The sequence below is a fragment of the Pseudorca crassidens genome, chromosome 14, assembly GCF_039906515.1.
Source record: "Pseudorca crassidens isolate mPseCra1 chromosome 14, mPseCra1.hap1, whole genome shotgun sequence".
NCBI classification, from domain to species: Eukaryota; Metazoa; Chordata; class Mammalia; order Artiodactyla; family Delphinidae; genus Pseudorca; species Pseudorca crassidens.
This window is the reverse complement of record NC_090309.1, coordinates 71,411,577-71,432,454: the sequence shown is the minus strand read 5'-3', so window position 1 is coordinate 71,432,454 and position 20,878 is coordinate 71,411,577. Positions and strand designations below refer to the sequence as shown.

At 45.8% G+C, this 20,878-nt stretch overlaps 1 protein-coding gene and 1 non-coding gene across 4 annotated transcripts in view; one reads left to right on the top strand and one right to left on the bottom strand.

The window, feature by feature from the left end:
• Positions 1 to 20,878, top strand: part of DPYSL5 (dihydropyrimidinase like 5) — a 90,176-nt gene that overhangs the window by 31,944 nt on the left and 37,354 nt on the right. For all 3 annotated transcript variants that reach the window (XM_067703477.1, XM_067703479.1, XM_067703478.1), the window contains exon 2: positions 7,716 to 7,980. In XM_067703477.1, the coding sequence (XP_067559578.1) occupies positions 7,716 to 7,980 (265 nt within the window). The remainder of the gene's footprint in view (positions 1 to 7,715; positions 7,981 to 20,878) is intronic.
• Positions 18,821 to 18,923, bottom strand: LOC137206276 (U6 spliceosomal RNA). The gene has a single exon (XR_010934591.1). It is a non-coding gene; the product is annotated as a U6 spliceosomal RNA (small nuclear RNA).

Here is a 20,878-nt window from a genome sequence, read left to right as displayed (position 1 = left end):
TCGGGGAAGTGTGGAAGGTGATGACAGAAGCAGGCAGCTCCAAACACGGTGTTGGGGTCGGCGGAACGAACACTGTGCACCTTCTAGGAGTGTGGGGCGTGTGCATTTCGTGAATGAGAAGCAGAGCTGCCCGTAGCCTTGACTGTCCACTTGGCAGGACGCACCCCCGGCCCCGCGCATTTCTGCCCTGGAAGCTGCTCAGCAGCGGGGGAAAAAGGGCAGGAGGGTGGGCGGTGCGGGAAATGTACTGTCATCCAGCAAGACAGTTGTTGGAGGGCAGATCGCAATAATTGCTACTATTTTCAACATGAAGAGGCTTTCTCATGAAAGACTGAGCTCCCAGCTTACACCGCTGTCCCTCCCCATCCGGAAGTCCCTGTTTCCCCCAGCCTGCACATCACCTGAGCTCTGACCCACCACTGGTTTAGGAATGTAAGGACCAGGAAATTGGGGGATACGAGCTGGGTACACTTGGATAAATCTTTGCATATTGGAGATATCCACCATCTTGCTGTGGAAGGTGTCATTCCCTGAATAAATTGTAAAATTCTTAAGATCCTTAATATTTGTAGCATAACACCACCCCATTAGTCCTGGACTGGTTCCCTTTGATTCAAGGTCACTGTTGGTAAAGTCCAGGACTGGAGGGAAAGTCAGAGGGGACTTGAATCTATGCAGCTCTAGAATTCCATTCCTCTGGTTTATTTTTTATAATAGCATTGAACTACCTGGCAGTTTTTCCCCATTTCTTCCTGGGAGGACAGATATGTGGTTTGAATCCTTTTGTTCGAATAAACAGAAGAAGTGGATGATCAAAGTTTTTGGTTAAACAAATGGGAGTGTGGGGATACAGTCAGAAGTCTTTAAAGGAGGTGTATTTATTTTAAGGCCCAGTTGTTACTCAATGATGATTTGATTATAATGTTTATTTCTATCTAATGTGGTATCTTAGTCAGCTTGAGCTGCTATAATAAGAATACCATAAACTGGGTGGCTTAAACAACAGAAGCTCACTCCTCACAGCTCTGAAGGCTGGGAAGTCCAAGATCAATGTGCCAGCCAGTTCCGCTCCTGACGGGAACTTGCTTGCAGACAGTCATCTTCTCTCTGTGTCTTCATATGGGAGAGAGAGAGAGAGAGAGATCCTGTGTCTCTTCTTATAAGGGCACTATATGACCCTCATGACCAAAATATCTCCCAAAAAGCCCATCTCCAAATATTATCACATTGGGATTAAGGCTTCAACATATGAATTTGGGGGAGGGGGAGCCTAAACATTCAATCCATAGCGTGTAATAAGCCAGTGGGCGGGATATTGGCTCTATCTATACAGTTATGATGTTTGGGGATAAAATCGGTGACTCGAAGAATCATAAATTAGTAAAACTGATCCTGACCTTCTTGACCATGACCATTGACAAGAATGTTCTTTGAATGTGCTGCCCCAACCAGAGCAGAGGGAAAGACAGTCATAGCCGGTGGCGTTTGCACTGCTTAAGCATGTGTTTCAACAACTGTGCTCAAATCCTTTCCCTTTTGGGGGGACTCTCTGAAGAGGTCCAAAGTATCTCCCCACTCACCCACCCCCTCACTCTGTAATGTTCATACATGCATAGTACACTCACAGACAGCAGGCACACTGTGGGGAAACATGTCAGTGGGTCTTTCCTTTCTTTCGTTTAGCAAAGACTAGCAGGGAAAGCTGTAGGAATGAGGTGCTAATGAGGTTGCTGGGGGAGGTGAGAAGCATAATGAATGTCAACCGTCACACAAGTCAACAGCAAGGGGGACCAGGAGGGATTAGACATCTTGGTGATGTAGACAATCTGGAAATGTAGAAACGTGGGGAGGATACTTGTGTAACAAGACACCCCTCCCATCACCAACCTGCTGGCCTCATCCAGTCACAGTTGTGGTGTCTGGTACCTGGTGAGAGGCACCCAGTGTCCCCTGGACACTTTAGCCACTTAGTAATGCAATTATTTGTGTCTCTCTCGCCCACTAGACTGAGTTTCTTGAGAGCAAGTCCTGTGTGCCTTCAGAGTTGTCTCCAGTGCTTGACACTGAGAAGGCATGAAGTTATAGAATATTTTCATGCACACAAATGTTCATTTTAAAAAGACATTCTCCAAAAGCACCTTGGGCAGGGAGATATGATATTATCCAACCACACCAGTCCAGGCCTGGAGTGGTAACCCCAAAAGACTGAAGTCCTGCAGGTAGTTATGATGACAACAACCTCCAGTCTGAAGGTGATAGTCTACCAGAGGGTTGGAGGGAGCTGACAGTATTGTGCCTAATCAGACCTAGCAGCCAGGCCACTATTTACACTGAAGCCATTATTTACAGAGTTGGTTTCCAGTGAGGACTCTCTTCCTGACTAGTAGCTGGCCACCTTCTCACTGTGTCCTCACATGGCCTTTCTTCTGCGCATAAGCATGGTGCACAGGGGTAAGAGGGGGTAGGGGAGAGAGGGAAAGCTCTCTGTTGTCTCATCTTATGAGCACACTAATCCTATCTGATTAGGGCCCCACCCTTATGACCTCATTTAACCTTAAAAACTTCCTTAGAGGCCCCATCTTCAAATATAGCCACTCTAGAGGTTAGAACTTCAACATATGAATTTTGGGAGGACACAAACATTCAGTTCGTAACTGCTCTGAAAACGACTATCTGGGTTTCAATTCCTACTCTGTTACAAACTAACTGTGTGACCTTGAGGAAGTTCCTTTAACTTTTCTAAGCATCAGCTTCCTCATGGTAAAACTGGGGACAATAATGGTACCTATCTCAGGGTACTGTAAAGATCAAATAAGATGATGTATCTGATGGGCTTAGGGAGGGGCCCATTATACAGAAGGTGTTTAGTAATTGTTAAGATCATTAACAGCACCCTCCAAGTTCTGAGAATGAGTTCCCTCTAAGGTAGTCCTGGGAGTCCAGTCCAGCCTGGATTTCCAGGACTAGGTCAGGCTGTGTGAATGGGATCTCCAGACCAGAGAGGTTCCAGGACTCCCCAGTATTGTTGAGGGAGCCCAGCCTTTTCAGAGCCTGGTTAGCCTTCAGGGATTTCCAACAAGGAAGTGGAAAACAACCGGGTGAGTCATGGTGGCAGCCCAAGGGTTCTAGAGAAGGATTCAGTGTTATGGCTGGTGGTAGCAGGTTCTTTTTTCATCTCCTTGCATGGAGAGTGGCAGAGGGAGGGACTGAGCTCACTGGACCTGAATGAAGGGTCACATTGGATTCTTTCTGCCTTCTTTGTAGCTTAAAAAGAACAACAACAAAAAAAAAAACACCTTTTTTTATGCGGTACGCGGGCCTCTCACTGTTGTGGCCTCTCCCGTTGCGGAGCACAGGCTCCGGACATGCAGTCTCAGCAGCCATGGCTCACGGGCCCAGCCGCTCCGTGGCATGTGGGATCTTCCCGGACCAGGGCACGAACCCACGTCCCCTGCATCAGCAGGTGGACTCTCAACCACTGCGCCACCAGGGAAGCCCCAAAAAAACCTTCTTGACACAACTTTTCAGATTCTAAAAGGTAATACAAGTTTATTGTATAAAATTTGAAAAATATAGAAAACTATCAAGAACATAAAAATCACCTGAAACTCTTCTACCCAGAGTTAACTTTGGTAACCTTTCCTTTAAGTCACAGACCTGGGTATGAAGCCCATCCTTCCATGCTGGAGTGGTGTGACCTTTAATGGGATACCTGTTCTTTTTTTTTAAAGGTAGACTTTTTTTTTTTTTTTTTTAGTATTTATTTATTTGGTTGCTCCGGGTCTTAGTTGCAGCAGGCTGGCTCCTTAGTTGAGGCTCGCCAGCTCCTTAGTTGCAGCACTTGGGCTCCTTAGTTGTGGCATGCAAACTCTTAGTTGCCGCATGATGTGGGATCTAGTTCCCTGACTAGGGATCAAACCCGGGACCCCTGAATTGGGAGCTCAGAGTCTTATCCACTGAGCCACCAGGGAAGTCCCTACCTGTTATTTTCAAAACCTCTACTTCCTCATCTTAAAACGAGGCTAATAGTTCCTGCCTTGTTCCTACTTCTCGGGGCTGCCATGTGAATTAAATTCCAGGCACAGGGTGTTAGCTTACTAAAAGATGTTTTCTTATTTCTACTGAAGAAAACACCCTTGGCTTATGATTCCAGCATCAAAGCTCAGATAAGAATCCCCCATAAATCATTATCATATCACCCTTTCAGGGTCTCTGCCCTCCAGGTCTGTGCTATGAGCATGTGTTCTGGATTAATAAGCAAATCAATATCCTCATTTACCACACTGACATAATGACTATGCAGCAATTTCCCAGCATAAATATTCCTATTTCTCCTCTTACTTAAAGCTGCTTTAAAAGGTGAGGATTATATATTTGCACAGAGGATTGTGTGTGTCTTACCATCATTTCCCTCTGAGAACTTGCATCTCTCCTTTTGTGGTCACACCTGGCCTTGGCTTTGTAATGAGAGAGAGAGAGAGAGAGACTGCATCTCTGAGGATTTCTGGACTTCCTTTGGCCAGAATGGTTTTGTCCATCACTTAAGAACCAAACTCATTTCCTGATTATTGTGTATTAAATTAAAATTCCAGTTTTCAGATTTTAGGACAAAAGTTCCCCTGAAATATGTCAGCTTCATTCCAGCTTCAGACAATGGACTCATTGCTGTGACTGTACCTGTCCCCCCATCCTTCTGGCCTACCCAACTCCTCCCCACTGCCTCTGCCCAGGGCCTTCCACCCTAGGGGAGGGACCCCTCCTCCCCAAAGGTCAGAATGATACCTGGCAGGGACCAGATGTTCATCGAGGACAATGTTGCTGTGTAAGGGAACAGCGTTCACTCCCAGCCACCTGTCTTGTTTCCCAACACTGCCCCCAGCAGACCACCCTCTCCTGACAGCAGGAGGACTTGGCAGTTGAGACTGAATAAGTACTGTAAACTCTCTTGGTGTGGAGATTCCATGCACTCCAATCTGGTCAACTTGACAAAAAAAACAAAAAGCAAAAGAACAACTGCCTAACCAAGTGTGTCCAGGAGAGCAGGCTAAGCTCTCCAGATAGTTGACTTATTTCCTTACAAGAGCTATTCCTTCAACGGATTATGAGACTTTTTCATCCTGGGACAAAGGCTTCCTGTACTTTGCCTAGTGGCAGGCAAAATGAAATGACGAGGATGAGAGATAGTATGTCGCTTCCTTTGCTCTGTTCACAGTGATGTGCTGTATTGGAAAAGGGATGAAAGTTGAGCATTATCCTGGACATAGAGTTGCCAAATGTCCTGGGCAACAAATATGGAATTGGCCTACTGCTTGTTGCTTTAAACAATTTGATTGTCCGGGTGCAACAAGTAGATGCAGCCAAAACTGTTCATTTGTGAACAGTTTTGAGTTTCCTATACTGGATGCTGGGGATGAGGACCAGGCATCTGGTCCTGCTATGCCTTTGACTTTGAGGACTTAGTCCAGAGGTGGAGATAGACTCCAGTGTCTCATGAAGGTACAGAGGGAGTTGGGGAAGGCTCCTCAGAAGAGGGAACAATTGATTGGATCCTGAAGAATAAGTTTACCATGTAGAAAGGTGGGCTTTATTGAGCCCACAGAGACACTGCAGTGGTGTAGTCTCCCTCCCCCGGTCAGATTGTGTCCTATATTTTCTAAGCCTAAGTAAAAATCATTTCTGTTCAGATACTGAATGGTCAAGAGAGTCGCCGAATCAACCTGCATTAAACGTATATATCAATTAGGGGAGAATTGACATCTTTACTATGCTGGGTCTTCCAATCCATGAACATTGTATGTCTCTCCACTTATTTATTTCTTTGGTTTCTTTCATCAGCATTTTGTAGTTTTCAGCATACAAATCCTGTCTATTTTCTTAGATTTCTACCTAAGTATTTCAATTTTTTTGTGTGTCCATTTGTTCATCGCTAGTATATAGAAAAACAATAGCTTTTTGTATGTTGATCTTGTACCTTGTGACCTTGCTGAACTGACATTTGTTCTAGGAGATTTTTTGTAGATTCTTTGAGATTTTCTGCATAGCCCCCATCACGTCACCTGCAAATAAGAATGGTTTTATTTTTCCCTTTTCAGTCTATATGCCTTTTATTTCATTAGTGCTAGCTAAAACTCCCTTTGTTGAATAACAGTGGTGAGAGTAGACATCCTTGCCTTATTCTCAGTTTAGGGGGAAAGTATTCAGTCTTTCATAAATTCTGATATTAGCTGTAGGTTTTTTGGTGATGTTCTTTAATTTTTTTATTTATTTATTTTTGGCTGTGTTGGGTCTTCATTGCTGTGTGTGGGCTTTCTCTAGTTGCGCTGAGCGGGGGCTACTCTTCGTTACAGTGCACAGGCTTTGCATTTCAGTGGCTTCTCTTGTTGGGGAGCACGGGCTCTAGGTGCACAGGCTTCAGTAGTTGCAGCACGTGGCATGTGGGATCTTCCTGGACCGGAGATCGAACCCATATCCCCTGCATTGGCAGGCGGATTCTTAAGCACTGCACCACCAGGGAAGTCCCTGGTGATGTTCTTTATCAACTTGAGGAAGTTAACTTCTTTTCCTACTTTCCTGAGAGTTTTTTATCATGAATGGCTATTGAATTTTGTCCAGTGCTTTTTCTGCATCAATTTATATGATTATGTGATTTTTTTTCTTCTTTAGCCTGTTAATATGGTGGATTACATTGATTGATTTTCAAATATTGAGCAAGCTTTGCATCCCTGGAAGTAATTCCATTTGCATAGTGGGATTCTTTCATTCTTTTACATATTGCTGAATTCTGTTTGCTGATATTTCGTTAGAAATTTTTGTACCTACGTTTATGAGGGATATTACTTTATAGTTTGTTTGTTTTTTTTTTTTTTTTTCTATACTGTCTTTCTCTATCTTTGGTATCAGGGCAGTACTGACTTCATAAACTGACTTGGGAAGGTTTCCGTCTCTATTTTCTGGAAGAGATCGGGGTTAATTCCTCTTTAAGTGTATGGTAGAGTTCTATGGCTTTTGAAAAGTTGATTCTGGGGATGCAGTCTGGACCAAATAAAGCTGAACCTTGCGGGGGGGCTTGAGCGTATCAGATGAGCTTGTCAATATGCAGCCAGCTGTGGCGCTTCAGTGAGGTCGTGGACTTCTTGAGACAGACATAGGAGGGTGAACTGAATCAGAATCTGAAGCATGACAGGAATTAAGCAGCTGTGAGGCTTGGAGAATCTGGCTCTCTGAGACACGTCCCAGGAGCCTCTGACATCTTCAGGACCATACGGTATAGTGGGGACACTGGTCCTACAAGATGTCTGGGTTTGACTTGGCTACTTAGTAGCCATAAATTCCTTATTAGCAATTTCAGTTTTCTCGTCTGTAAAATGCCACTTCTTGGGTTGTTTTAGGAATAAGATGAGACAAGAGATATGAAAATGCTTTAGAACCACCACAACTTCTTGAGAAGGTGAAAATTGATGTTTCTTTGGGCCCCAGCTTCACCCTGACTGCTGTGTTGTCATGATTCCCAATGAGTCCTGCTGGGAGGTCAGTGGGAGGCTTGTGGCCCCAGCTGGCTATAGGACCAGTGTCCTCGGGCTGTGGAGAAACTTCCTCCCCATCCCTGCTCACGTACTCTGCCCATGGAGTTTGGGCTCTCACAGGAAAGGGTGGGACCTTGGTGACAGTGAAAAGGAATTTGGACCTTGACCAGTGCCCCCTCTCCCCTTTCACAGGAACATGCTTGCCAATTCAGCCAGTGTGCGGATTCTCATCAAGGGAGGCAAGGTTGTGAACGATGACTGCACCCACGAGGCTGATGTCTACATTGAGAATGGCATCATCCAGCAGGTGGGCCGTGAGCTCATGATCCCCGGAGGGGCCAAGGTGATTGATGCCACTGGGAAACTGGTGATCCCTGGAGGCATCGACACCAGCACCCACTTCCACCAGACCTTCATGAACGCCACATGCGTGGACGACTTCTACCACGGGACCAAGGTAAAACTTCTGTTTGGGGAAAGTGCCTTCCTCGGTGGTTTCCTCTGTTTCTGGGGCTGCTCTGGACTAGATCCACATGAACAGGGTGCTCCTGCTGTATCGCTCAAAGGAGAAGGGTGCTCTTGAAGGGGCCACTGTGGCAACTAAAATAGGAAATTTCAGGCTAAATGTCATAGATTTCTAAGATTATGGAAAAGGAGGCATTTAAGCCTATTTTGCTGATCGCATCACTTACTGAGGCACCCAGGCCAGGAACTGATTTTATTTTTATATTTTTATGTCATGTAGTACAGACCTAGAGGAAGAGGAGAATAGCTGGAGTTTCTTATTGTGCATGCGTGGAGCAGGAGGTGTGTGTGTGGCGGGGGTAGGTCTGAGGGACTGCTTTATGTATGATAAGCTAAATTAATTTCCCCAAAATTGTGAAAAATAGATATGCCTATTCTAGATGATTTTAATGGTAGAATTATGAAACAGACATAGTTAACTATCTTTTATTATCTTTCCTAGCTCGTTCTTTTTAAAAACAGCTTGAAAGATACTGGTGGTAGGCCCTCTTTTCAGAGTGAATTATCATGGACAATATTTAAGAATTACTGAGCTGGGCCTGAGCTACTTTATGTCCCTAAATGCAAAATACAAAAATTCAGACCTGTGAAACAAATGAATCAGGAGGAAATTATGTTTCGCCAAAAGAGTCACAAGTAGGTTCTTTCGCCCTTTCTCTGTGCTCCAGAATCCTGTCATTGCTGTCATCCCTGTGTGCTGTAATTATCTGTAATATGCAGGCCTCTCCCTGGACACCAGACTATGGGCTCCTTAAGGGCAAGACCTGACTGTATTCTTCTGCTTTCCCAGAACCTGGCCTTGACCTGGAATGAGAGTAGCTGGCCAGCAATTGTTTGTTGACTGAATAAGTGATTGATACTTATCCATGCTGTCTCTACATCCAGCTGTGCATCAGATTCATCTTGGAAGACTTTTTTCAAATGCAGAGTTGAATCAGCATCTTGAGGGTCAGAAGTCCCTGGCCCTGGCAGCAGCCCTCTGTACTGTCTGATTTATAAAGGACTTGGCCTCTAATGCCCCCTGGGTGAAAGGAGTCCACCAGTGGCAGCAGTCCTATGTCCTACTTTGGCCCACTGCCTCAAATCCCCATTGGCCCTGTACCTTAAAATCTCACCTCTGTTCTACTTGGGGTTCTCAGGGAGCCCCTCTCCCGTGCTCAGTGCACTCCCCCTGGGATCCATCTTCCTGGGGGCTCCAGTGCTCCGGCTGTTAGGCAGCAACTGATAAGGCTCCCCAAACCCACCCTGAAGAGCCTGGCTGGGGCTCCAGGCAGGCAGAGGCTGGCCCAGCTCAGGCAGATGTCCCTTAAGGTCTCCCTGAGGATATGCCTCCTTCCCAGTCCAGACGCAACAGATCAGACCCCCGGAAGGCTGAGCTGTGAGGAGTCACAGTAGCCATGGCCCAGCCTCTGCTGAGGCAAGGATGCCGCCAGGCCTGCTGAATACTCTGGCATCCCAGGCCACACCTGCCCGCTTGAGCCAAGCCCTGGGAATAGAAGTGATTGGTGGACCTGCCCTACTTTCTCCTCTGAGAATTACTCCAGGGCCCTGCAGATGAGGCTTCACTAATGAATGGGGAGCTCCATCCTCATAAACTCTTGCAGGGTCCTCTTGGGGGGACTCTGGTGGCAGTCGGGGCCTTTCCGAAGAGAGTGAGCACATCCGGCTCACCATCCCCATGCACTTGAGCCCGGCCAGGCCAGGCCTGCTTCATTTGTGGTTATTTTTATTGAAGTACAGCATACATACAGAGAAGCGCACAGGTTCTAAGGTACACAGAATCATCACAACTGAACACACCCTTGTAACCAGCACCCAAACTGAGAAACCAAACATTGCCAGCACCCAGAAGCCCCCCTTGTGCCCCCTCCTAGTCACTACTCCTCACCAACGATAACAGCTATCCTGACTTCTAATACCATAGTTTTTAAAAAGTAACAGCTTAATGGAGGTATAACTCACACTCCATACAATTTGCCTCTTTAAAGTGCAGAAGCGGGTGGTTTTCAGCATACTCACCATAGGTTTTGACTGTTTGCTTTATGTAAATGAAATCAGGCAGCCTGTACCCTTGCGTTGACTTCCTTTGCTCAACATTATTTTTGTGAAATTCAGCCATGTTGTTGCACGTTGTACTTCATTGCTTCATAGTGTTCTACTGTACAAGAGCCCACAGAGTACCTAGACATTCTGCTGTCACCCGGCATTTGGGTGGTTGCTACTTCGGGGCTATGACAAATGCTGTTGCTCTGAATGTTCTCATCCATGTCTTTTAGTAAACGTGTGTGCACGTTTCTACAGGCATATTCCTGGGAGTGGGATTGCTGGGTCATAGAAGACACACATGTTTAGCTCTGGGAGAGACTCCCACATTGTTTTCCAGTTTGGTTGTAAGTTTATACTCCCAGCAAGAGAGTAAGAGAGGACCCGGTATTTACCACCAGCGTAACTCTGATTACCACACCATTCCATGCTGGGGTCCGTTTTGCAGCGTGCACCAAAAATTGTATGCAGTGTGCAGCCTTGCACCAAAAATTGTAGCTTGCCGGTTACTCTCCCCGCTTGGGAGATCTTTAGTCCAGGGTCGGATGCCACACTGTCACTATGCTGCCTACCAGCCTCTGGGAGAGGAGGCTGGCCTTTCTTTGTTTTATTTTCCACATTGTCATCTGCCGGGGCCTCATTAACCAGGAGTGACGAGTTTTCCCCTGAGAGCCTCCAGCTCTTTACAGCGAATGAAGACCTTTGCACGTGCAACTTTGTGCAAGGTGGTGGGTAACTTTTGATCTTTTCCAGGCTTCTCATCCATGGAAGCAGCTGTCTCTGGAAAAACACAGAAAAACCCCTGTGTGATTAAGGGTCCCACCTCCCCCAGTTCCTGTAGGATCAGATACCCCCAATCCATGCCAGGCCCAAGTTATAGGCCCATAAACGCCAAGCCACTCTGGCTGCTCGCGTCACCTAAACTGACCTTTTGTTATATCCACCCCCTAAGTAAGATCGGACCTTGTCCTTGTGCCGCAGCTCATACTGAGCGTCTGTTTCATAACACAGCCCCTGACGCAGTCCTCCCGAGACCCCTCTGGGAGACCCTGCCCAGAGTCCTGCCTCAGACATCCCAGCCTCCCAAGAACTGGCTTCCTGCCCCGTCCCCGTCCCCCCCACTCCTGGATTGCTCCTCCCTGTTGCTGCTCCTACGGCTGGATATTTTGGCTTCCTCTTATCTCTAATTCCTGACAATCTCCTGGGGAGAGAAAATGCTCTCCTGTTGCACTGCTGATGTCAGGGATGTGTGGATTTAATTATTCACACAGCCTGTGGCACTCAGGCCCAGGCTGTGTACCCTGATAGACTGCCGCTGACCTACTTTGCACCTTCTAAGAAAGGTAACGGTTGATCTGCTTTCAGCATCTGGGTTTATAATAGAATAATAACCCCAAGGAAAGCTCACCCTTGTGATTAGCCTATAGAGAAAGAGAGATCAAGTTGCGCCTTTTTGTTCCCGTCTGACAGATCCGAAGGGCCTTGAACTCTGCACCCCCTGAGCTATGGCCTGCCTGTCAATTGGGCAGCAGCAGCCAGGGCTGGGAAAACAAAACCGTTGAAAGCCTGGCTTTTCTGAGAGCATCTGGGTCTCCATTGTACTGGGTCTGAAGGGGTTTCTCTAGTGCTTCTTTAACACACGCTTTGCCCGCCTCTGCTTCTGTTAGAGGCTGGGGCACGCTCTGCCTGGCTCCCCTGCCTCTGCCCCCCTTGCTTACAGCCCGGGCACTCCATCCTCCTCCCCGCCTCCTCCACGCCTCCAACCTGCAGGCCCCTCCCTCCCAGAGGCCCAGAACCTGGTCTCCAGAGATGCCAGGACCCCTGCTTGTTAAAAATGCCCCCACGGAGGAAGGGGGTTATCTCCTGTGGGAAGGCAGGGGCAGGAGGGGAGGGAGGAGAGCCAGTGACACCAACTGTGTTAATAAAGGTCTAGGATTTCACTTGGGTCACGGGGGTCTTTTATCATTATCCTACTTAGCTTACTCATAAGTTATGCTTATTCTTTGGTGGGAATCTAATATTACATAATAAGAATGTTAATGCAGGCTGTTGAGCTCCACCCCACCAGTGGCTCTCCGTGGCCCGGTGGGAATATCAGAATCAAACTACAGGCACAGCCCCTTCACTAAGATGGTGACAGAGGGGGCAGCAGGGACAATGGGGAAATGCTTCCTAGATGCCCTTTCTGCCTCCCAGTCCTCCAAAAATAGACTGAGAACCACTGTCTAGGCCAATGGTTTTCAACCTTTGGAAGCAAATTACAGTAAAACTACTTGGGGAATTATTTTAGAAATACATGTCCAGACCCCTCCTCTCTACTGCCTGTACCCTCCACCCCAGACTAATGAAATCAATGTCTCTAGGTCTGCCTCTTCCCCCATCTGTACTTTTTTTAAATTTTTTTTTTAATTTAAAAAAAAATTTTTTTTTGGCTGTGTTGGGTCTTCATTGCTGCACGCGGGCTTTCTCTAGTTGCGGTGAGCAGGGGTTACTCTTCGTTGCGGTGCGCGGGCTTCTCATTGCAGCGGCGGAGCTCGGGCTCTAGAGTACAGGCTCAGTAGCGCCTACATGGGCTTGGTTGCTCTGCGGCATGTGGGATCTTCCCGGACCAGGGATCGAACCCGTGTCCCCTGCATTGGCAGGCAGATTCTTGTCCACTGCGCCACCAGGGAAGCCCACGTATTTTTTTTTAAAGCATCCTTGATGATCCTAACACTAGCATGCGGATTATTAAGGAAATTTCTCGGCTATTTTGAATGGCACGTTGTCCTGGCTGTTACTCCTGTTGCCTGTCTGACCCTCACCTTATGTGCCAGAATGACATCTGAATCCCCTTTGAAAATTTGGGCTTGTCTTGCCTCACCCTTGCCAGTATTATTTATTAGTTTCTCTCCTTCTATTCACATTATAGGGTCCCATTATTGGGTTCCCAAGCCCCAGCCTGGGGCCTAGAACCCCTGTACTTGCTCAGTGTCCCTGGTGCTGTGCTCTGCCCTCCTGTCTGTACCGCATAGGCATCATCAATGAGCGGCGGATTGGCCATGGTCAAGATGTCATCAAATGGAAATCCAGCTGGGTCTGTGCCTCTTCTTTGAGGACCCAGAGACTCTCTCTTGTCTGTGCCAGGGCCATCTGGTCACTGAGACAGCCTCCCACTAACTCAAAACCATCAGCAGCAGGACATCTATTCTTGTAGTCAAACCACAAGGGGAGCCAAATCCTAACCCAAAGAGTGTTTGTCTAGAACAGGATCAGCCTAGCAGATGTACAGTGGCACAGGCTAGGTGGCCTGCCACTTCCCGCCCCCAGTGGAGGGTCCTGACCCTACCTCCCTCCTCCCACTGCAGAGGACTAAACCTATCAGAGTCCTGGGATAGGACCCGCTGGGACATAAATAAATTCCCTTTGTTGTCCAGCCTGCCAACCTTCTTACCAAGGAGCCCATGTATCCATTGGGCAGACTGTTTTTGCTATTTTGCCTTTGAAACTGGCTCTTTGGGCTTTAAACCTTTAAATGCTGCTCACTTCCTTTCTTCTTTTTTCTTGACTCTGTTATTCTGTCCATTTCTGTTTAATTCTAGCCAAAATCTCTTTCCAGTCTTTTTGCTCTGCAGTAACCCTTCCTGCTTACCGGGATCCAGACTCATACAGTCTTGCTTATTAACTGATGTTCCCAAGTTCACTTCATTCCGGTAAAAAAACTGGAGGGATCTTAGAAATAGAGCCCCACCCTCCCATTGACAGGGAGAGAGAGTGAATGAGTTGCCCCAAGTCCCAGAGGTAGTTGGACCAGACTGTAAGTTTCTCAGTCTGAGGCCCTTTTCACCACACCACGCAGAGGATCCTGAAACCCCAGATTCTGGACAGTCACCCCTTTCAGACAGCCTATGACCTCTCAGTAGGCTGCATGCAAATAGTTAACTCAACACTGTGTGGACCAGATAAAGGCATCAAGGAACTGATGCATCAGGCAGACAGCAGAGTAAGCTCTCTGCCTCCCCAAGATGGTGGCTTTATAATGCACCGCTGTCCCTAGAGGAATAACACTGATGTCAGTGCCTTAGAGCTGACAGTTTTTACCATTTACAAATGGTTGTTGTGGGGATTAAATGAGTTGATGCATGAAAAACACTTCACACAGTGCCTGGCACAGAGTACGTGCATGATAACTGTTAGTCCCCAGGCTGAGTGCCTGCTTCCACCCTAGGCCTGGCCTTGACTCTGTCTGGTTTCTTGGGTTACTTGATCCACCCACTTTGGCTTTGCAGTGAGATTGTTCTACTGTCCATCTAGTGCCCGTGCTGCCTGTGTCCTCGGCTCTGCCAGCAGGGTCATGTCCTGCTTGAGAACTTGCAGTGGCTCCCTGTTGTCTAGTTTGGAGTCCTAGGTCTTCACCCTGGACAGCTCACCATGTGACCTTGCCCTCTCCATCCAATCCCCACTGCCCATATGTGCCCATCCATCAGGAAGGGGGTTTTCTCAGCCCCCTTCGCTATGAATGAATGTCCCATGCTCCCTCCTGCCATCCCTTCCCACCCATCCACAGAAAGCCTTCATGACCTACCAAGCTCATGTCACATTCTTCCTCCAGCTAATTCAGCCCCAGGATCCACCTTTTTCTCCTCAGCTGAAATAAAGTGTCATCCTGGGGCTTTCAAATTGTTTCCTATGTAAAGTTTGTCTCTCAGCTGGATTGAAAACTTTGAGGGGCAGAGACGACAATTTATATTTAACTCGTGACTCACCACAGACTCACAAAGATTAAAACATGTAGTACAATAGATGCTCAAGAAATAGATGAATGTCTACATAGGGTGGCAGTCGTGAGCACAGGCTGGGGTGGACGGCCAAAGTTTGAATTTCAGCTCCACATTTACTGGTTGCGTGATTTGGACGAGTTAATCTCTCTCTGTGTTTCAGTTTCCTTCTCTGGAAAATGGAGATTATGATAATACTTTATGTGTGTTGAGATACTACTGGTAAAGAACTTAAAATAGTACTTCGTAGTTCCCTGGCAGTCTAGTGGTTAAGACTCGGTGCTTTCACTGCCGTGGCCAGGGTTCAGTCCCTGGTTGGGCAACTGAGATCCTACAAGCCACATGGCCCAAAATAAAAAATGAATAAAAATTTTAAAATAAAAAATATATTTAAAAAATAGTACTTGGTGCTTACTAAGCACTATATGAGTGTTTGTTAAATAAATAGATCATGGGGCTTCCCTGGTGGCGCAGTGGTTGAGGGTCCGCCTGCCAACGCAGGGGACGCGGGTTCGTGCCCTGGTCCGGGAGGACACCACATGCCGCGGAGCGGCTGGGCCCGTAAGCCATGGACGCTGAGCCTGCGCGTCCGGAGCCTGTACTCTGCAATGGGAGAGGCCACAACAGTGAGAGGCCCACGTACCGCAAAATAAATAAATAAATATAAATAAATAAATAAATAAATAGATCGTGATGACTGAGGACCAACCCCTGAAAAATCTATTTGTGAAGTTTCCTCACAGGCATACGTATTAAGGTGTTAGACATCAAATAGGAATTACAAAATTGGTTTCTGTCTCTACTGTCAGGGTTGACTGTGTGTGTTATAGGTTTCAAATGGAGCCTAAATAGTACTGGTGATGACTTCTAGATAATTTTCTTTCTCCTTTCTTTCTCTTAAAAACAGAAATATCCAGTCATAAACTCAGCACGTAGCAGGAGCTATTTAAAGATGTCCTGCTTCAAATCAGGTGTCTCGTATAACAAAACCTTGCTGGCAACTTTCACTGTACATCTATGTTAATTGGCAGGCCAACGTGTAGGCCAGGTTGACTCTTCTTAGAACAAATGTAAGAGAGATCTATCATTTCTTACAAATTTTTACATCTAGCATTGGAAAAAAAATCTCCTATGGTGACCAAGCAGCTCCTCATTTCCTAGAATAAGAATGTTTGCAAAGAATTGATCTATACAGAGAGATTACTGCTTTTTAAAACCTTTGGTTCAAGAATAGAGATAAATGTACCCTTTGTGATTAAACCCAAGCATCTTGGAAACCTTTCATATCTCATACTAGCTCTGCTTTTATACTCTCATCCAGCATCTCTGGGATTTAAAAAAAAGATAGAAGAAAAATACATCGTGTATTGTATGTATACTTCAGTGAGACATATAGCATATGAATGATGTATTTTTCTTCCTCCTATTTCTTTTCGTAAAGACGGAATACTTTTTAATATTTCAAGAAATATTTGAATATGGCCTTCTGGAAGGCTTCAAAAATCTCAGTTGAAAATATCTCTTCTCCTCACTGAGGTTGCCTCCTATCTGAAGTGGCCATATTTCTGTGTTGAATGTCAGGTACACATCTTAGAATGGTTCACTGGCAGGTAGAAATGTGTGTAGACGCTGTATCTTCTCCCTTACGTGGTTTCCGCCTCATTGTTCCCTCAGGTTATCCCTGTAGCCAACCATGTTTTTCTCTCCTTCTGATCCTTTTTTATTTCTTGTTAATTAAAAATTAGGTGCTGTGAGGATCCCTAAGTAGTGACTATGTGAGGATAGAGCTGTAGGCCAGCTATAGTTAAGAACTTTCTCATTCACCAGTGTGGTTCTTTGTTTGTTTTGGCTGTGTTGGATCTTCGTTGCTGCGCACAGGCTTTCTCTAGTTGTGACGAGTCAGGGCTACTCTTCGTTGTAGTGTGCGGGCTTCTCACTGCGGTGGCTTCTCTTGTTGCGGAGCACAGGCTCTAGGTGTGCGGGCTTCAGTAGTTGTGGCTCGCGGGCTCTAGAGCGCAGGCTCAGTAGTTGTGGTGCACGGGCTTAGTTGCTCCGCGGCATGTGGGATCTTCCTGGACCAGTGACCAAACCCATGTCTCCCGCATTGGCAGGTGGATTCTTAACCACTGCACCACCAGGGAAGTCCCTCATTCACAAATGTTTATCTCTCACACTACACACACACTCACACACTTAGACACTTTCACATACTCACTCTCACAGTCGCACACTTACACACGCACTCTCACATACACACATGTGCACTCACTCGTGCACACAGTTTTAGAGCTGGAAGTGCCACTGGAGATTAATGAATTCAACCCCTCATCTATAAGTAACTTTCCTCTTTAGATTTAAACTCTCTACAGTGTTCTCAATATTTAAAAATAAAATTAAGCTTGATGAATGTTGGTGAACTCTGTTCTTGGGAAGAGTATGTACAGAATGAAGAAGGTCATGATTGGGTAGCCCAGGAAGCCACTTTTTTTTTTTTAATCTATGTGTTATTTTTTTTTTTAAACAACTTGATTAAGGTATAATTGACATACAATGAGCCACACATTTTTAAAGTGTATGGTTTGATACACTTTGACATGTGTAGATACTGCGAAGCCATCACCATTAATACAATAAACATATCCATCACCGCCACCCCCACCAGCCAAAGTTTCTTGGTGTCCCTTGCAATCCTTCCCTGCACTGGCAACCACTGATCTGTTTTCTGTCACTATAGATTAATTTGCATTTTCTCACATTTTTATATCATGGAAAAGACAGTATGTATTTCTTTTTTGGTCTGGTTTCTGACTTAGCATTATTAAGTGTTTGGCAACTACAGATAAAGCGACTATGAGTATCTGTGTACGAGTGTTTGTGTGGACACATGCTTACATTCCCCTGTGTAATTACCTAGAAGTGGGACGCCTAGAATATATGGTAGGTGTACATTTAGCTTTTTAAGAAATTGCCAAAGTGGTTTCCAAAGTGGTTGTAACATTTTCTGTTCCTTCCAGGCTCCACATTTGTGCCATCACTTGTTATGGTCAGTCTTTTTAATTTTAGCCATCTAACAGATGTATCAGTGGTAGCTCACTATGGTTTTTTTTTTTGTTTTTTTTTTTGCGGTACGCGGGCCTCTTACTGTTGTGGCCTCTCCCATTGCGGAGCACAGGCTCCGGAAGCGCAGGCTCAGCGGCCATGGCTCACGGGCCCAGCTGCTCTGCGGCATGTGGGATCTTCCCGGACCGGGGCACGAACCCATGTCCCCTGCCTCAGCAGGCGGACTCTCAACCACTGCGCCACCAGGGAAGCCCGCTCACTATGGTTTTAATTTGCACTTCCCTAGTGTTGAATGTCTCTACATGTGCTTATTTGCCCTCTGTATATCTTTGGTGAAGAGTTCACATCTTTCCCCTATGTTTTGAGTCATTGGTCTTTTTTTTTTTTTTATGAAATGTAAAGAATAGGTAAATCTTTATTTTTTCCTTTCTAGTTTTATGGAAATATAGTTGATATACAGCACTGTATAAGTTTAAGATGTACAGCATAATGATTTGACTTATATCCTTCATGAACAGTTTACCACAATAAGTTTAGTGACCATCCATCATCCCATATAAATACAAAATAAAAGAAAAAAGAGGGACTTCCCTGGTGGTCCAGTGGGTAAGACTCCACGTTCCCAATGCAGGGGGCCCAGGTTCGATCCCTGATCAGGAAACTAGATCCCACATGCATGCCACAACTAAGAAGCCCGCATGCTGCAGTGAAGGTCCTGTGTGCCATAACTAAGACCCGGTGCAGCCAAAATAAATAAATAAATTTTTTTAAGAAAAGGAAAAAAATTTTTCCTTGTGATGAGAACTCTTAGGATTTACTCTCTTAATGACTTTCACCTATAACATCCAGCAGTGTTAATTATATTTATCATGTCATACATTACATCCCTAGTACTTATTTACCTTACAACTGAAAAATATGGAATGCTTCAGGAATCTGTGTGTCATCCTTGTGCAGGGACCATGCTAATCTTCTCCGTATTGCTCCAAATTTAGTGTTGCCGAAGTGAGCACTGTTTGTCTTCTTTTTATTGGGTTGTCAGAGTTGTTTATATGTTCTAGCTACAAGTCGTTTGTTGGGTACATGTTTTGCAAACATTTTCTCCCTGGCTATGACTTACCTCTTCATTTTCTTAACAATGTCATTGGAAGAGCAAAAGTTTTTCATTTTGAACTTCAATTTATTAATTCTTTTTCTTTCATAGTTTGTTTTTCGTGCTGTAACTGAGAGATTTTTGTGAAATCCAAGGTCACTAAGATTTTCTCCTATGTTTTCTTTTAGAAGTGTTATAATCTTAGCTCTTACATTTAGGTCAATGATTCATTTTAAGTTAGTTTTTATATATGGTATCCAGTAAGGGTTGAGGTTCAGTGTTTTTACATATGGCTATCCAATTGTTCTAGCACCATTTGTTGAAAAGATCATCCCTTGTCAAAAATCAGTTGACCATATATGTGTGGGTCTATTTTTGCACTCTCTTTTCTGTTCTTTTGACCTATGTATCTATCTTTACACCTATACCACAATGTCTTGATTATGATAGCTTTAGAGTAAGTCCTGAAAGCTGGTGGTGTAAGTCTTCCAACTTTGTCCTTCTTTTTCAAAGTTGTTTTGGCCATTCTATATCCTTGGAAGCAAACTTTTTTAGTGCAGGCTGTAAACCAAAAACTTAAGAGAACAGTAAACTCAGTGCATTAACCAAGCACTTGATAAACATTCTCAGCCCTTAGCAGGGTCCCTTTCTGTTAGCCTGAAAAGTTAAGAATTTTCTTTAGAATTTTCTAAAGTTATTTGGAGAGAAAAAAATCTGTGATGTGTGTGTGTTAAAAAGAACTTAACTGAGTGCTGGGGGTTCAGATGAGGTCCATGAGGATGTTCCATGATACTTGGCTACATATTGATCTCGATATATTTTCTTCACATGACCCATATCTTTATGTATAATAAGTTGTGATGATGTCATAGGGAAGAGTTCATTCTGCTTCCTCTTGCTCCCTCTTTGTCTTACAATTAGAGTCAATGGAGAACAGAAGTGGGCCGGGGAGTTCTGAGCGGACTAGGTTAGGATAAAACTTACATGAACTGAAATTCAAACCACTGAGCTGTTGCCACCCTCTCCCCTTCCCTCCGTCAGGTTTCCATTCTGTTTGGTACCCTTTGTTACCACCAGGCCTGGGCTGTAGCTCTTTCCTGGTTTGGTGCCCTGACTCTCACTTTGCCAGGCTTAAGATAACTAGGACTTATATTCGGGAGAGCGCGCTTGTTCTGAATCTCTAAGCCCCAGACATAGTGGTCCATCAAAGAGTCTACTTTTCCTGCTGTGTGGAAAATACAGTGTTCAGCCTGGAGCGTGTGGAGCCTCTCACGGGCTCTGGGTTCCCAGACCCCCAGGTGGCATCTGGCAGTGCATGGCTCTGCATAGGACCTGCAGCTACGTTTCCAGCCGCTGTCCCCTCCAGGAGGGCTGCACTGCCCTGTCAGGCCCAGCATTTCTGTATCCCTTATACACGTATCGTGATCTTTAAAGCCCCCCTCAGGCAAGCCTTATTTTCCTTCCTTTGCAGGTGGAGAAGCTGAGTCTCAGGGAGTGAAATGCCTTTCCAAGCTAGCAAGTACAGGCATAGGCCTCCCTGCCTCCCAGAGCAGACGCCAGCGCGCATTCCCCAGCATGAGCACCTAGCGCGGCCTCAGGACAGCCTTCCTCATTCCCCAGCATCAGCACCTAGTGTGGCCTCAGGACAGCCTTCCTCATTCCCCAGCATCAGCACCTCGCACGGCCTCAGGACAGCCTTCCTCATTCCCCAGCATCAGCACCTAGCGCGGCCTCAGGACAGCCTTCCTCATTCCCCCGCATCAGCACCTAGCGTGGCCTCAGGACAGCCTCCCTCGGGCAGCTTGATAGCACTATTATCACTGAGCTTTGGGACCAAAATGAAGCCTCGCCAACACTGGAGTAGATGAGGGAAGGAG